The sequence below is a fragment of the Nyctereutes procyonoides genome, unplaced genomic scaffold (assembly GCF_905146905.1).
Source record: "Nyctereutes procyonoides isolate TBG_1078 unplaced genomic scaffold, NYPRO_anot_genome, whole genome shotgun sequence".
Taxonomy (NCBI): domain Eukaryota; kingdom Metazoa; phylum Chordata; class Mammalia; order Carnivora; family Canidae; genus Nyctereutes; species Nyctereutes procyonoides.
Genome location: NW_026575135.1, coordinates 6,107,136 through 6,125,078, shown reverse-complemented (window position 1 = coordinate 6,125,078; position 17,943 = coordinate 6,107,136). Strand labels below are relative to the sequence as shown.

General features: G+C 50.5%; 1 protein-coding gene across 15 annotated transcripts in view; it reads left to right on the top strand.

Annotated features, from left to right (window-relative positions):
* Window positions 1–17,943, top strand: part of ZNF618 (zinc finger protein 618) — a 181,651-nt gene that overhangs the window by 85,404 nt on the left and 78,304 nt on the right. For 4 of the 15 annotated variants that reach the window (XM_055302657.1, XM_055302651.1, XM_055302655.1 and 1 more), the window contains exons 1-2: window positions 12,864–13,126; window positions 16,151–16,194. In XM_055302657.1, coding sequence (XP_055158632.1) covers window positions 13,061–13,126; window positions 16,151–16,194 — 110 coding nt within the window. In that variant the 5' untranslated portion in view covers window positions 12,864–13,060. Of the gene's footprint in view, window positions 1–12,860; window positions 13,127–16,150; window positions 16,195–17,943 lie in introns of those variants that run through there. The other 11 variants (XM_055302645.1, XM_055302648.1, XM_055302652.1 and 8 more) reach the window with 6 other exon arrangements.

Here is a 17,943-nt window from a genome sequence, read left to right as displayed (position 1 = left end):
TCTCTGCAGGTCATCTTGAGCAGCTCCCAGGTGGATGCTTGAATGCCTGGAGTGCTGAACTTCGCAGTTGGATGGGCGTGTACCTGGGTGCAGCCACCATGTCTACTCAGGTGCCCTCATCCTCGACGACAGACTATAAACGGATGTCCTTGCAGAGTCACATGTCTTCTTTCTGGAGAAGCATGGCATCCCGGGAAATCACCCTTCCCTAGTACCTTCCTTTGTAGATGTGCAGCACGCATAAAGTACAATGAGTTTTTCCTCAAAAGCAGCGATGATAGAAAGCTAAACAGGAAGGAGGAAAGGATTTCTAAGCCACTCAGAGCAAGTGCTTTGGGAGTCAGCATGTATAAAGTTACACGGCAAGTTTTGATTCTGGTCTTGTCATTTCACTTTAGCACCAAAGTATTTCTCGTGTAGTTCTCCACTGTCCGCGAACATCCATTCTGATCGTAAGTAGGTACTTTCTTACATTGTGTGTATAGATTGTTTGCCAGTTTTTGTTAATAAATAATGCAGTGGACATCTTTGTGCACGAATCCTTTTCCTTCTCTTGTAGGATATTCCTAGAATTTGTTCCCCGGAGTGGATTACTATGTCAAAGAATATGAGAGTTTGGCAATACAGTTATGATGGTGGCATGTCACAGTTGGACAAAGGGAGCAGTGGATGTGACAGCCGAGGGCACACAGCTTCTTTGGGGGTTCTTGTAGAAAAACCCCGTTTGAGAGAGTTGACAAGAGTCCTGCCTTCTCATCTTCTCTCTTAGCTGAGGCTGCTAGCTGCTGACTTGTTTCATTGGCCCAAAGACCTGGCCAGGCCGTGAGCTGGAAGCTGGCATATTGATCTTTATGTGGATCAGCAAAAATACATATTCAGCCCCATGATTACAGAGCCCCGCACTGGATCCAATGAGGGAGCGCTAAGACTGACACTCATGAGAGGGCTTGTAGGTCATATCCAGACACACGTGACCTTGTGTTACTTCCACTCTGGGCCTCTGATTTCCCTTTGTACATCAGGCCTTCTGACTCAAAAGATCATGCACTGATGAGAAAGTACTGTAGTTTGTGCATGAAGTTAGAAAGGGAGAGTCTGGCCTCATTTTGAATAACGCGTTGGTGGTTGTCTGGTACAAGGGAGGTCAGTGCTTTGGGTAGACTTCTGAGAATCGTCCGCTATCTTTAAATGTCTCCTCTTAACTGATACATCATCTGACATTCTGTAATTTCCCCATTTTAAAAATATGGGCATTTTCCATATTCTGCTGCTTTGGCTGTGAGGTTTGCTAACTACGGGTGTTCTGGTGGGTTGACTTTTTGAAATGAGTTTTACTGCGATGGAGAAATGACCATGACAATGAAGGCAGTGGTAGCCATTACTTACAGAGCACTTAGTCTGTGCCAGGCACTGTTCTAAGTGCCTTACATTTATTAACTCTTTTTATCACTTAATGATTTCATTAAATCAATTCATTTCAGGAAAGAGAAGCAAAACATGGAATCTTGGAAAGGGAGACGAGAGCCAGGAGGGGGAAGAAGCTTGCTATTTGTCTTGGAAGAAGTCATGGGTTTGAATCTCAGCCCTGCCAGCAACTACTGACTTTGGGGAAAGTCCCTTCACCTCTACTCCCTCTTCTCTGAAATGGAAATCATGACTCCTACTTTGTAAAGACGTAAATGAAGTAATGGGTGTAAAAACCCTGTCGGTCACTAAACAAATGTGGGGTGCTGATAGAATGTGTTGTATGTACCTCACCCCAGACTCAGGCTCCTGGGGGACCTGAGCCATCTTCCCCGTTAAGGATGCTGTGTAGATATTTTCTCTGTCTTGGGCCATGTGTTGGGCCCTGGGGGATCCAGAGGCATGGCCTCTACCCAGAGAAGATGTATACTCCAGCCTGGAAGACAGGTTGTAAAAAGATGACTGAGTGTACCAGCCGGTTGATCAATACGATTTGAATGGCCCAGGCAATATATGCTTTAAGCAAACAGGGGAGGAAGATTGGTCCTGTGGCTGGAGGAGGTGGGAATGGAGCCATCAGTGAAGGAGAAGAGCGCTTTCTTTGCAGAATATAGTTTGAAATCAAGCCTTTAGCCACAGGCAAGACTAAGAGGTTCATAGGGTAGAGTCTGCACGTTGTGGGACAGGGACACTCTTGTCTTTCTTGATATGGTGCAGAAAACACCACCACGAAGTTCCAGTGTGGATCTGGAGTAGAGACCCCCCCGAAGGTGGAAAGTTCTGGGGCCGTAGGAGCATTGCCATCTCAGCCCTCCAGCTGGCATCAGACTTTGGTATCACCGAGCCTCCAGCCCTGACCCCCATGAATATAGTATTCCAGATCCAGTCAGAAGATGCTTCTGGAGTGTCTCTTGGGTGCTTGGGTCTTCTCATTGATGGCTTGGGCACAACTAGTCCTTACCTTGTGAATTTACTGTCCATTGTAGATTCTGAGCAAAGGCTGGAAGCAAATATAGAGTGGAAGGTCACCCAACCATCCCACGTGTTGGGAGACTGGGACTGGGTGGCCAGATGTCCATTTCTCAGACTTCCAGGGTCCCTTCAGGTCTGAGCCGTGACTCTGCTGGCCAGTGTGGAAGATGACAGACACAGTTCAGGGCCCAGGCAATAAGTGCTGCCATGTGGCAGAGAAAGTACTGAAGTTTGTGCATGAAGTTAGAAAGGGAGAGTCTGGCCTCATTTTGAATAACGCATTGGTGGTTGTCTGGTACAGGGGAGGTCAGTGCTTTGGGTAGACTTGGCCAGGCAGAGAGTCCTGGCCGTGCAGAAGTTAGAGTCCAAACAGAGAGCTAGTGGTCGTGTCCTCCAGGAGCTCCCTGATGGGAGCTGCTCAGCTGCTGGGATTGACCTGAGCTCCGTCCCTGCCTTTTCCCCTGTCTTGTGCTCACTGACAAGGAACTGCATTTCCCAAGTGCCCTTGCCCTCTGGCCTTCAGGTAGTTGAGCCAGAAGATGCCCAGCAGGGAGATTGGAAGGTGGAAGAAGGGAAAAGCCCAGGGTATTTGTCCCCACCTGTTCTTGCCTCTCATAGGGTTTTCTGTGTGACTGCCTCTGGGGTCCACTCCCATTGGGCAGCCTTTGCTGAACACCCCCAACTACTGGTAACCCCGTCTCTTCCTCTTTTCTCTCTAGGCTAGTCCTTGGTTGACTTCCTGTCCCCCGTTTGACTTCTCAGCCCATTCATCACCTGTGTCCTCAAATCCCTATGTTAAATTGCCTCCATTTTAAATACCTAGATTGGCTTCTCTTTTTCTGGTGCACACCCTGTGAGGCATACTCCCCCCCACTCCAACGTCCCCCATCAGGCCCGTTAGAGCATTTGGCTGTTCTCGCTCTGCAGAATCCCATGGAAGCTGTTGTAAGATCATGGCTGCCCTGACAAATTCAGAGTATCAGATTTTTTTCCCCTCCTGCAAAGAAAACAGAATTGTGGAATAATTTCAGAATAATTAGGCTGTGTAGATTTCTCAGTAGGCACCCATTGGGATGTGAGGAATGAAAATCTTTCTTTTCTTCCTGGGCCTCTCATTTTGTAGGCAAACGGGCGAACTTCCTTTCCAACTATGAGAGGGACTATTTTGATTTTTAAAAAATTCATGCAATCATTCTCCCCCTCCCCCTATTTGCCTGGGCTGTTGATCTTGTGATATATTTATAGAGATTGTGGTTGGCTGACCAGGAGTTATTTTGCAATAGGAATTTGTAAGATTTCTGCTTTGAGCAAGTGTTCCAGACTTTTCTTTCTTTAAAAAGAGTAAAGCCTTTCTTAGAGCATCTACTTTGCCCTTCTGTAATTAGTCTTGTTTCTCAACCAAAGTATGTCCAGTGTTTTATGCAGGTTTTTTTTCCATGTGGATTTCTTTTGTCTTTGGTCTTCTGTCTTCGGTGTCCCTTTACACTGAATTTTAAAAGGGCACAGCTCCTCTTCCATATAGGAATGTTTTTGCAAATGGGAATGGGGTGACCAGATCAAGGGTGCTTTTGGGGCCAGGAGATCTCGGTTTCTCTGTAAAGGGAGGATGTTGAAGTAGTTTAGGGGGAACAAGCGTGCCAGCATCCCAACTTTACCATGCTCACTGCAAACAATAATCAATCACAGCATTCTCTCTGTGAATGGGAGAATGAGCTCTAATGTGGCCCCTAGAATCCTTCTCAACACATTGCCCGGCCGCCACTAATAACTGATTAGACTCGGCATTGAAAATATAACCTGTTTGCCATTCTTGGACTAGATGATTCCCTAGATCCCATTCATCACCATGGTTCTCTAAGTAGTGGCAGTAAGTTCCTTTATGTGTTAAACCAATTGACTGACTTTTAGTAAGCCCCTTCTGTATGCAAGCATAGCTCTGAGTGCTCTGGAGCCACAGAGGATCCCTAAAAAGCTCCCCACCTCATGGAAACTTTGTAGTTTGGTTGGGAACAAAGCTGCAGAGGGTGCTATGTTTCCACGTGTTCTCAGGCACACCCTTGGTGCTCTGGGAGGTTGTTTCCATGGTCAGCGAAGGCTTTGTGGGGCGGGGCCTGGGATCCAGCTGGTCAGTGGCCCACAGTCTGGGCAGTGAGATGGCGTGATCAGCATGTTTCAGAACTTGTGTCCTCAGAGCCCATCTGGTCAAAATCCTCCCATTTATAGGTAGGGACACTGAGGCTCATAGGCAAATAGGACTTGCCTGAACTTTAATAAATGGTAATTACATAGCTAAAGTTCCATAAATGATAAGTCGTTTTAATTATACCTCTTTATAGAGCATTTACTATGTAGGAGGCATTGTTTTGAGAGCTTTATACATGTTAACTGATTCAGCCCTAAGTAACCTTGTGCGGTGCATACCGTCATTAACCCCATTTGACAGATGAAGAAGGTAAGTCTCAGTGGCTTAAGTGACTTCCCTAGTGTCACATGACTGTTAAGTGGTGGAGTCCGGGCTTGAACCCTGGCCGTCCAGTTCCAGATCAAGTAAATCCCGCTGGAGGATTGGAATATGTTTGAGTTTCTTTGTTTCTTAAATGTTTTAATTTTACTGACCACCATCAGGGTGATCATGATGACCTCATCCAGGTCTGTGGCTCATGTAGCATTGCCGGCTCTACTGAGGTGTTACAGACTTGATACCTTTGTAGCCACCCCCCCGCCTTTGTGTTTTTTGGGGATTTCTCCTCTCCTTTACACCGGGGGAAACTGAGGCTGAGGGGTGATGTTTCTTGAGCCCAGTCACAGAGCCACTTTCTGGCAGAATTTGAATCCAGGCTGCCTGACTCCAGATGGCAGAGCCGGAAGGTTTCTGAGAGGCCTCAGGGGGCAGGTGGGCAGGCGGAGGGCAGAAGTCGCCTGTGCCAGCAGTCAGGGGAGGAAGGGGTCTCCTGGCCTGGGGGTGTGGCTGCCCTTCCCTGCCTGGGCATGCCAGCATCCCCGTGGCCAAGTCCCAAGTCCCAGGAGACCCAAACCCTCCACTTTGATCTCCTTGAAGAGATCCGAGGAGTAGCTTTTTCCTTTACTGCCTTACTTAAACATACCTGGGGGGGGGGGGTTAAAAACCCCATCCCCCAATTCTAGGTTCATTAATTTAGAGTTTGCAACTCTATTTATAATAGGTTTTTTTTTTCTCCCGTGAAGCAAAAAAGTTTTTCTTTCTTTTTTTTTTTTTGTAAACCCCCCTCCCCACTTCCTGCTGATCTGAAGCGAATATTTATCACATATTTAATGAGTAATCTGAGTCTTGGCTTGGTGAGGCTGTACCAGGACATGGTTTATGGCCGATCTGGTTTTAACTCGCTCCAGGCAGTTTTCCCTGGAGTTTTCTGTAAAATCATAAACCTGGAGAGAGAATTTTTGTGGAATCCAGGCACGTGACTCGCTCTTTTGTAAATTGAGAGATTAACCGTGTGACTGCAAAGAACTGAGACGCATTTCTTTTTTGAAAAGAAAACAAACAGAGCAGCATTTATGCACCCAGAGGAGCGTGTCCCCTCCTAGAGATGGGAACGTCCCTCGCCAAGGTCAGCCCCCCGGACCTCAGGGGCCGCCTGGCCTGGGGTTTGAGAACATGGACCCGGAATCAGAGCATCTGGGGTGGAGGCCTGGTTGATAAGGCTCTTTCCCGCTTGTCCCTGCACCCGGCCCGCCTCTGGGACCCGAGCTGGTCTGCAGGACTGGGGACTGTCCCTACCACCCAGCATGCTGGAGGAGGTTAAGTGAGACCCTACACCCCATGCCTGAGCCTAGGGTTGTCAGCATCCCCCCTGTTGGAGGCCCTTCCTGCTGGAGTCTAAGCCAGTACTAGGTGGCCGGGAAGGCCCTGCCCTGAGCATGTGGCTGATGAGCTCATTTAGTCCTCACAGTAGCTGTGAGGTGGCCCATGCATCACTCCCCTTTTATGGAGGGAGGAACCGAGGCCCTGAGCGATCAAGTCACTGAGAGGCCAGGGTCCCACTAGCAAGTGACAGGGCTTGTGCCTCCCCTGACTCCCCCAGAGGCGCCCAGCAGCCGCTCGGAGCCTAAGGGTTTTGCTGCTGGCCCCAGGGAGGGAGACCAGGCGTCAGCTGCCCCTCCGGGATGCTGGCACCAGCCCCTACCTTGTCTTACTGCCTTTATGTTCCCCCCTCTGGCAGCCCTTCTGCAGACACGGTTCTGACGGTCTCTCCCCTGCCTGAAGCCCTTTCTGTTGGCTGAGAGGTGGAAGGGAGCTCCCCATAGTTTCTCTGTGACTCTCCTTTTGGAATTATTTTAATATAAAAAAATAAAAACCAACCCAGAACCAATAATCTTGCTGGACCTGACCTCACGCACAGCCTCAGCCTTTTGGGTGCAGCCTCAGACCCTGCTGTGATCCAGCCCAGCTGGGCGAATAGAGGTTACACGCGTGAGGCAGCTGGGAGTTCCCAGGGACCCTGCAGATCCACGCGTGGACCAGGGGCTCCAGCTGGCGGCTGGCACCCTGACACAAGGACAAGCCTCTTGGGGAGGCCACTGCCCCTCCTGCCTAAGGTCAGGACACTGCCCTCCTCCTGCCCAGGGTCCTGAGTCAGACCCTGGACGGGGAGGTAGCTTCATTCCTCACTTCTGGGCCTCCTCCTCCTCCATCCCTCGCTTCTGGGTCTCCTCCTCCTCCATCGCTTACTTCCGGGCTTCCTCTTCCTCCTCCTTCATCCCTCACTTCTGGGCCTCCTCCATCCCTCACTTCTGGGTCTCCTCCTCCTCCATCCCTCGCTTCTGGGCCGCCTCCTCCTCCATCCCTCACTTCTGGGCCTCCTCCTCCTCCATCTCTCACTTCTGGGCCTCCTCTGAGTCCCGGGGCTGTGCACAGAGGAGACCAGGTTCTCTGCACGCAGTCCAAGGCAGGAGTTTCTCCACAGCTGCCATTATTTGTGTGTTTTTAAACCTGCCATTTATTGAGTGACTGCTGCATACAGGCTCTGCCCCAGGTGCTCCCCACATGCTATCTTAGGGGATCCTTGGTGCTCCCAGTAGCCCTTTGTTCTAGCATTCTCTCCTCCACTGCTGTTGCCGACCATTGCCATCTCTTCCCTGGAAGATGACAGTGGCCTCCATGGGCTCCCTGCCTCCATTCTGCAGCTAGCTGTTGCTTTACAGGTGCATAAGCCTTCGGGACAGCCCGTGGAGCCTCAGGGTGATGCCCAAAGCCCTGTGCCTGGTGACGGGTGCCCCGTAAGCACCAGCTGTTGATGGCACGACAGAGACAGCCGTGACCGTGGTGGTGGTGGTGGTGGTGTGGGGGGACATCAGCATTAGAGTCCTGTTCCACACTGTCCGGCCATCTGCCAGAGAGGGGAGGTCCTTCCCGCACCTGGAAACGCCTGTGAGACTGAAAGAACCGTGCAGGTTCATTCCTAGGCAGCCTGATTTGTTTCTTGACACTTGACCTCAGAGAGCAAGGACTTGGGGGAGGGATGGAGGGGCGGAGGGGCATCGCGGCCAAAAGGCAAAAGACATTGGCCACTTCTCTTTGTTTTCCCTTCTAGTTGGAAACTTGGCCAGTTTCCCTGGGCCTCTGGGCTCCCACCTGGGGTCTCATCAGAGCCCGGGCCTGTCAGTGGGCTGGTCCCTTCCTCCCGAGATGAAGGTCTTCAGAGAAGGCCGCGGCCTGCAGGCTTCAGGGACCCACGCTTCCCTGCTGGGCAGGATGGTGCCCTTCTCGGTGCTCCCTGACACTCAGCTGGTGTCAGCTTCATTTGCATCTAGACCGAACATTTCCCTCATTGAGCAGGAGCTCCTGTTCCAGCATCTAGCATCCCTCCCTCGGGGAAGCTCTCCCTGACGCTGCCGTCTCCCTGGATCCTATTGTCAGAGATGCTTGTGGCGTTTAGGCCTTCCTCTTGAGAGCCATATCTCGGTTGGTAATTATAAATTGATAGCATGGAACGAGTAAGTAATCACTGCCCGTCTCTGCCACCATTCTTGCAGCTGTTGTGTCCTCAGTGACAACTCTGGTGTCCAGCACACAGTAGGTACTTAATAGGTTGTATTTGGGTGAATGACAAGGAGCAGGGTCTGATTCAGCATCGGTCCCCCATGGCCTCTCAGAATTTCACATCTACAGTGCACGACACAAATACCCATTGAAATACCCACTTCTTTTAGCTCAGTGTCTTCTCTGGCTGCCACCCCTGCCGCTTGGACCCCTGAGCTTTGAGTCCCCACATTTGGGTGGAAAACAATACAGAATCAAAAACCAGGCACCACATGCTAGAAACATATCACCAAAGGTGATCCAAGAATAAGAAGCAAGGTCTAATTAGGGAATTTATAATATAGTTTCCTGGGAATGGGGTCGTCCTTGTACCGTGCAAAGATATTGCTTAGTGTTGGGAGGGTCGCCCTTAATAGGTGTTTTTTGAGAACACACCCAGTGAATAAAAGCAGGGGCAGCCTGTGCTTGAGTTGGGACCTGATTGGTTCCGTAGGCAAAAGTTCACCTACGCTGCTTGGGGCCCAGTTTGACTTGTTGCTTTTAGACCCGAAGGGCCACATGTGTAGAGGAAATGGCCATAGAGTTGGGTGAGAAGATGTGTGAGCCCTGGCCAAGCCACTGACCTGCTGTGTGACGTTGGGCAAGTCACTTGGCCCCTCTGGGTGGCTGGCTTATTCTTGGTCAGAGGGGGGATAGTTAAAGCTGCAGTGTCCCCTTCGCAGGTTATTGAGAGGATTTGATGTGAGGTGCTGATCCTCATAGGATGCTGTGCCAGTGATTCATTTTCTCATGTATCAGAGAGGTACAAGTCCTTTTTTCTTGGTGTGGAGGCCCAAGATTTTTGGAATCTTCCCTGACTCTTCCCGTCACAGCCCAGATTCAGTTTATCAGGAGGGTCCTGCTGGTCCTCCCTTCCAGTATATTCAGAACCCACCTCCTCACCCCCTTGCTGCCACTCTCCTGATCCCAACTACCTTTATCTTTGACCTGGGCTGCGGCAGTGACCTCCTAACCCACCTCCTGCCTACTTCCACCCTTGCCTGCCCCCTCCCCCTGGTCCCTTCTCAATACAGCAGCCAGAAGGATCTTTTTATTTATTTTTTATTTTTTTATTTTTATTTTTTTCAGAAGGATCTTTTTAAAATGGAAGTCAAATCATGTCACTTTGCCAAAACCTTCCAGGGGCTTTCCAGGGTAAAAGCCAACCATAGGCCTTCCGTGGCCTCCAGGGCCCTGCATGGGCCAGCGTCCCTTACCTCTCCCCTCGCTTCCTCACTCATAACATCCTTGCTGTTTGCGGAGCACATAGGGCACACTCCTGCCCTTGGGTCTTTGCACTGGTCATTCCCTTTTCCCCAGATACCTTGCCTTCCATTGTTTGCCTAGAGACACCTGCTCTGATCACCTGACTCCTTGCCCCGGCACTCTGGTTACCCTTCCCCTTCTCTGTTTTCCCCTCATAGAAATGATTACTTCCTAGCATAAGATAAATTTTACTAATTTATTACACCTAACACTACTGTCTCTCCCAACTTGAATGTAATCGCCATGAGGGCAGGAATATATCCCGTTGCCTAGAACAATGTCTGGTGTACGGAAGATGCTCACTAAGTACTTTCTGGCTGAGTGACTGACTTCCTGATTTGAGCCTTGTGCCTCAGCAAGACAGAAAGTTCAAGTTAAATTTTGGGGATCCATTGGCTATTGGAAAGGAAAGAGTTGTGTAAATGAGTCTTGAGTTGTTTGGACCCATTTCTCCACCCATTTCTCCAGTCCTCAGTGTAGTAGGAGATGGGGTGATCATCTGGGTAGGGTTTGGGACTCTGGCAGGTGCGTCCGACAGATGCAGTGCCTCTGGTAGGCCTCCAGGTCAAGTGCACTTGGCCTCCCTCAGTGTTGAGGCTGAGCAGCTTCCTACAGGGTCAGTTGTACCTGTTAGTAATAACGAACAGTGTTTCTGTATTCTAACATACATACGTATGACGTACACAGGCGTATTTTGGAGTCACTTGCACTGGATACTTGTGCATATAGCATTCACGTGACTTAAAGGCATTTGAGCACGCAGAGAACTTCTCTCCTGGGTTCACATTCACTCTTCCCTTCCAAGGGTGGAGAGAAGCCAAGAAGCAGTGAACTTTGGGCATTTGGAATTGTACACCAGTGGGTTTGAGGTTGTCTACCCAAAGCTGAGCACAGTAGACTTTCAAGGAATATCCGTTGAATGAATAAAAGGAACGATCGATTATTTAAGATCACTTGTTATATTTCATCCTAGTTGCCAGTGCAGTTCATTATTCATCTAAGCAACTTCGTTATCCGTGTTTGCCGAGAAATAATAATTAATGGATTCAACCCTATTTGCTGAATATTTGCCGCATACCAGGCCCCAAGCCCGGTCCTGGAGCCATGGCCATGGGTGGGATGTGGTCTTCATCCAGGAAGAGTGCACGGTCTGGGGGTACACGGGCGCTCCAGGAACTGTGGTCCCCATCCCGTAGAGCGGGTGAAAAGTGCGGGCGGTGGCGGGTTAGGAGTGTTGGGGGATCAGTGAATGAGGACGCGTCAAGCCTGGTGGGGGAGATGGGGCAGTCATTGATGTTTCTCAAGAGGAAGCAAGTTTTGCATTGCAGTGGGGGAGGGAGGAGGCCAGATCCTCGTCGTCCCACCCCGGAAATGTGCTGCGCCAGGTCGGTCCTGGGCTTGCCGGGCCGAGGCACCATCTTGGGGAGACGCCGTGTCCAAGATGGCGGCGCTCCTCCATCCGCTCAGGGCTCGGGCACCCTGAGCACCCACCTCGCAGGGGCACCTCAGCCCCCCTCAGCCTCCGGCTCGGTTCTCTTATCGCAGAAAGGCATTTCATTCTTCGAGATCAGGCAGCCAGGACCCAAGGAGCTGTTTTCCTCCATTGTGCAAGCATGACAAATCATTAATTTTTGATTGATTTGCTTAGAATTATGGGCGCCCCAGCATTCTTTCCGCCGCTGAACAGCTGTATAACAAATGAATATATCAGTGTGCACAAAAGATTGGAGATCTAAGAGAAGCAATTACGTTGGCCACCCGCCCCCACCCTCACCCCTTCCCGGGCAGTGAAGGGAGGAAATTTTTACCAGAAATTCCTCAAGTGGCTTAAAAAAAAAAAAAAAAAAAAGCCTTTTTATAATTAAATTAAATCTTTATCTTTTCATCTTTTGCGGCAGATTTCCAAACACATACCAGTTCCCCCATGTGCTTGGGTTCCATCCATCCAGGAGGAATCTTTAATAATGAAATTTTAACTCGTGAATTAAAACCAAAATGAAAAAAAGGAAAAAAAAAAAAGGAGCAAATTCTACCCCTCCTTTTTTCCTTTTTTCCCTTTTTTTTTTTTTTTTTTCCTTTTTGGTCGCTGCTATTCCTTTAAGATTTTGGAACCGTACCAGTGCACTAAATGTGACCTCCATAACTTTTAAATTAAGAATTTATGCTGGCTTGAAATTTATGAAATATTTCAGCATGAAAGAAAGCCTTTTTCCCTCAGGAAAATTGAGCAATAAATCACAGCACTGTGGATTTACTGCCCTAGAGCCAGCGAGAGATAGGATTTTTTTTTTTTTTTTGCTTCATTCTGAAAAAAAAAAATGTAATCATATAAGACAGCTTAGCTGCTATCCTCCTACTCTCTAGAATTTTTAATTTCAGCTGTTTCTGCTTGGATTTATTTCCAATATTCCTGCTCGGCTTTTCAATTTCCTCAGTTATTAAATTTTAATTCAGTGCATTAGCATTTAAATTAAAAAAGGGTTTATTTTATCGAAATCGTTGGCCAGCCCCCATCCCGTAGCACACGAATTGCCTGTTTCTGCCATTTGCACAAAATGTGAAATGCAGCTAATGTCCTACAACTTACATTTGCACAATTTCAGAAATAAAATTTCTGGGTTTGGAATAATATTTTCTTTCCAAGAAAATCCTTAATAAGAGAATGGAAAAGAACAACTTAACATTCATTTGGGAGGGAAGAGGAGGGTCGAAGGAAACCAAACATAGCTTTGCCTGGGTCCTAAGGAGAAACGGGTGTATAAGGAATGCATAGGGCTGGTGAAGGGGTGTGGGGGCAGGTGCGCTTCCTGAGGAGTGGGGGTGGGGGTGGGGGTGAGGCGGTGCAGGCCTGTTACCCCTCCCCCAGCCTCCTGGGCCTGAGGAGAGGGTCTGTCCTGGGCCCACTGTGTCCGCCCTGGTTCACTTGCACAGGGATGGGGGGTGGGGGGAGGGGGTGGGCGGGTGGTTAAGGTTAGGTCAACTCCATAGAGAGTCACAGAGATGAAGGGCAGCAAGAGATGACCTGATTCAACTCTCTCGTGCCTCCTGTCCTGTTTTCAGCAGTGAGAACCTGAGGCCCAGGGAAAGGAAGCAGCCTGCCCAGGGTGAGACCCGGACAGAGCCAGACCGAAGCGGCACCTGTAGGAGCACGCGGTCCAGTGGCAGCCAGAGTTTCCGTTGCTGAAGGGTTCCTCTGCACCCCTGGCCTGCACTTAGTGCTTTAGCTATGTCACTGCATGTGATGTCGTTTTGACTGGCCCTTTGGAAGAAGCCTCAGAGCTGTCGGTCTGGTGGACACTCATGAGATGCCGACCTGCAGCACAGGATTCAGATCTTACCCCGAGACAGGCTGGGGACACGCCTAGGGTGGGTGCAGGTCGGCCCTGCCTCTCGCTCATCTGCTGTGCACTCGGTACTTAGCCCGTGCTAGGTACTCGTAACTGTGTTACCTCGCCGGTCCCGGGAGATAGGTCCTGGGGTTGGCACATTGCCATTTTGCACATGGGAAAGCCGAGGCCTTGAGAGTCCGGGTGGCTTGTCCAGGATCCCATAGCTAGGAAATGGCAGAGCCAGGGGTCCGGGCGCAGGACCATCTATCTGACGCTACCCCGTGAACTAAGGTTCAGATCGAGAATCAGGCCAGATTACACCTGGTAAAGGTGAGCTTGTGGTTTAGGTTGAATCATAGGAAATTGCTGGTATTAGACCATTTGGAAAATAGGCCATGTCAGAGGTTCAGCTTAATTCAAGCAGTAGGAGGTTGCGAGGACACAGAGCTGGCCCGACATCTCACGAATCCTTAGCACCGTGAGTTCCCTTCTGGGCTGCAAGGGCCTGGGAGGCTGTGTCCTTTCGTTATGGTAGGTCTGGACTTGGCCAGGCCCAAGTGCCATCATCAATGGGACCTGTGATAGTGACACATGCCATCTCGGACGTCTCTGCTTGGTGTGTTGTCTGCGGACATGCCCACCCACATTGGCACCCTCATCCGCCAGTAAATGTCCCCGTCACACCTGCCCAGGTGGCGCTCCTCCCGTGCATGGCTCCATTTCTCCTGTTGCTCTGCCTGAGTTTCTGTGCAAGGATTTGTTTGAACCACTGTTGGAACATTTTTAGCATTTTGTCTTTGTTTTATAAAAATTGGTGGAAAACAAAACTTGAGTGTTGCCAATGGTGGCAAGAAGCGCAAGTATCACAAACATAACAAGAGGGAAAACGTAGGTGGAGATGATGAGGTGTACTGGAGACAGAGAATCTCTTCTCCCCCCCAGCCACATGTTCACTGTCCACGTGTGGTTGGCTCTGGGTGAGACTGGGAAGGAAAAGGACCAAAAAATAAGACAGCGCGAAAATATGTGTGAAATGCTAGAAATACGTGCCAAGAGTTGAGTCTGTTCCGACAAGAGATCATTGGGGATTTTAATGATTTTTTAAAGCTCTCTGGGGCAGAGTTTCCACCCCTTACCTCTTCTGCCTCTTTCGATAGGAAGATTAAAACAACTTCTTCCCATTCACTTTCCATAGAAGTTTTGAGGAATGCAGGATGTCGGAAGGAGGCTGTAACTGATCCTGTTTCTTTGCTCCCAGTGAAATGATATGCAAACCATTTTCCGCTTTCTTGTTTCTGCCACTGAAATAATACACCAGCATCCCATTAATTTTTCCCTCCCAGGCCTCACATTTCTACCTCCCTATTTGTCCTTCATCTTTGCATTTCCCTCGTGTGGGCAGTGGGGGCCTGTGGGCAGTGGGGGCCGTGTGGGTTTACCTCATTTCCCTATTGGCTCTTCTGAATATTGGTGGGAGAGAATATTCCAGAGCTGAGGAAGGTGGACACTGGAGTGATCCAGACCTGGGCTTGTAGCTTGTGGGATGTCGGACGAACGACTTAAATTCTCTGAGTCTCATTGGCTGCACTTGTGAAAATGGGGCTACTGTGTATGTGTGTTGGGGGACCCATTGGGAGGATTGAATAAGAAGCATTAGATGTGGGTGCACTGCCCCCCCTTGGGGGAAGTTAGCTGGGGGAACGGGTCTGGTTACCCCTGGGGGCCAGGCTGGAGGGCTTGGTATAAGGCAAGAGGGAGTGGTGGGGACTGTGGAGAACTGGGTGTGACAGCTCCGACTGACTCTGGTCACGTGGGACTGGGTGCTGCGTTGACACGCTGAAATCTGGCCGCCTTTGGGTCAAATCCTTGTAATTTTTCTATATTGACTGTTTGAATCGACGTCCGCCATCTGTTTTTGCCAGTTTGTAACACCATCAAAAGGTAGCTGCTGCTGTTTTTATTTTAGGTCTTTGAATCCTGAAATTCAAAGAACTTGAAAGCAAAAAGATTTTTTTTGGTGACTGGTGAGTTGGCAGGACTTGACCTGAAGGCGGAAGAGACGAGTTGAGTTCTCTCTTCGTTTACCCTCCACAGGGCTGACTGCATTGTTTTCACTGTGGAAACATCACTGTGCTTGCGTCCAGGGGGTGGAGGGCTACCCAGACCCTTGCCAGGGTTGTTTTGAAATACAGAACACATACATTGCATTACCTTTCTAAACTCGGAAGGATTCTGAATTCAGAAACAGGCGTGTGCCAGAGTTTGGAACCTGCATGATTCTGTGATTACTGTTATTATAAATGTTTTGACAAAGCCAGGGGATGCATGTGCGACCCGTGCGTTCCTTCCATGTCTGCAGCCTCCTTCGGCCTCTGCACAGAGGTCCCCCCAGCACTGGCCTCGGGGGTCCAGCACCCCAGGTGTTTGTCATTCGCTCCTCCTGACACTTTAGGCAGCTCCCTCCTGGCCTGGGGCCATCGGTTTCTGTATCTGAACTGGAATTTTATGATTTCTGAAATTTTCATGTGGTCAGCCTTATCTCCCCATCCCCCCGCCCGACCCCAAATGAAAGAGATTAAGAACCAGCACTCTCTTGTCTCTCCCTGCCAGTAGGGTTGGGGGACAGAATATTTTAACATAATAGGATTTTCCCCCTCGGGTTGGTAGGAATAAATCTGCGGCTACTGTTTTATTGGAAATCCCAGATGAAAATAAAAATGGTGCAATTCAATCTCAGATTTAGCTGGTTACTTACTTTTCACTGAGTCCCCAGGGCCCTGTGGTTGCTGGGTTTGTGTTGGCAATGGGTGCTCAGCTGGATTTAAAGGGCCAAGCAAATTCCAGGGGTGGGGGGGTGGGGGCGAGAGGGTGGGGGTGTCCTGCCTCTCTCTTACCACTGGGGGCAGGTTTTCACAGCCTGGAGGAATGGAGCTCCGGGTTGTGCCAGCCCTCCCCTCCGTGTGAAGGCCGGTGTTGAGGGGGAGCTTGGCTGGGGGGGCAGTGGGTGGAATCTGGGCTTGCCCCCCTTGGCTCATGTAGTTGTTTTGGGTTTCTTTTGCAGGCTGACGGAGCCAGTACCCCCGGAAGGAAAAGCACGGCCAGCAGGTACATTCCCTTTCCCTCCACCCCTCCCTCCTGTTGGACACCCCCCCACACCCCCCCATTTCACAACCGGCAGCCACCTCTCTGAAAGGGGATGGGTGGCCCAGGCCAGCCTCCTGGGCCGAGACATATCTGTACTTCCCTGGCGAATGTGTGGTTATGGGCAGCACCCTCCAGCCGTCCTGACACCTCCCCAAGCACCTGTGAATGGACCTGAACAGGCCTTTGGGTGCTCAGGTCAGGAGGAAGTTAGAGGTGAAATGCAGGAGTGGGCGGAAGGCCCGGGCTCGAATCCTGTCCCGCTGCGGTGTGGGGACCTCCCATCCTGGTCTGGCACCTGTTGGCCCGGCCTGCACCCCGCACTCCCCTCCCTGAACCAGCCACCCCGCAGCAAGGGGAGGGGATACTCTGCTGAGGCCAACAGCCCTGGGAGCTGGCTGGAGCTGAGGGGAGGCCCCCAGAGGAGAGCTGGGCTGGGGTTACCAAAGAAGGCGGGAAGGGACCATGGACGGGCCCCACGGTGGACGTCTGCCACCAGTGGCACAGGCCGGCGCTTGGAAATCGTGAGCGCTGCTTCCAGTGTTCCCTCGGGGAGGGCAGAGCCCGAGCGGCCAGATGACCTTTACTGGGGGCGCTGGAGGCAGGAGGACGGCAAGGGACAGAACAGAGGTGGCTCTCCAGGCTGCACACGCGCACGCACATACACACACACACACACACAGGATCTGGAACACCTAGGATCACCTCCCGGAGTTTGGGGTCAGAGCACAAATGCCAGGCAGAGGAATTTGCCCTTCAGCCCACCAACACTAGTTCTTTACAATGTTGATAAATTTTTGTGGAAAAAAGGGGATTTGTGGCCAGGTCAGTTTGAAGGACAGTAGGTGAAGCAAAGTCAACAGAACCCTTTACTGAGGGACTTTTTAGTCTTTTCAGGTGCTGACGTGGGGTTTGAGGACATCCAAGAGGAGAATGCTCTGTTTCTCAAACTTGCTTAACCGTGGAACCCTTTTGTGGAAGTTCAGCCACAGGGCGAGTGTTCTTCAAGACATGCTTTGGGAAACCACGGGGAGCCATCATTCTTCGAGAGAAAGAGTAACATGTTTAGCTCTGTGTTTTGGGAAGGTCCCCCGGGCAGCTATTTGCAGGGCGGATTAGAGGGGGACAGACTTGAGGCAAAGGTGCCAGGCTGGGGGTCGTTGTGACCCAGAGTTCCTAGCACAGCCTGGGTGCCCCTCTGCCCCAGTCTCCATATCCCCGTTGCATGGTCTGTCTTAGCTGCCCCGACCACCTCTCCGTGCGTCTAACACTCGAAACCAGGGGTCAGCCAGCTTTAGCCATAAAGGGCCAGATAATAAGTGTTTTGCAGGTGGAAGGGCAGGGGTCTCTGGTAACCTCTGTGCTCTGTCAGCGCCCGTGAAAGCACCGAAGAGAAGGCAGCATATGCCACCCGTGGTTTGCCGGCCCTTGGCCTCAGCGGACTGTCGCCTGAGAGCCTTTGCAGTGGCTGTTGCCTTCGCCTGGAATGTTCTTTCTCTGATCTTCCTTCATGCCTTTCCTGGGCCTCAGGGCCTGTGGCCCATGTCCCTCATAGGCTGTTCATGCTCTTGACTTACTGTATGTGTTTGTGTTGTATATGCTACCTCTCCCACTAGGGTGCCAGGTCCATAAGCAGAAACCTCTAGCAGGTGCTCAGTGTTACTGGGACAGAGACCCGAATGAGATGGGAGGAGAAGTGGGGGTGATGTAGAG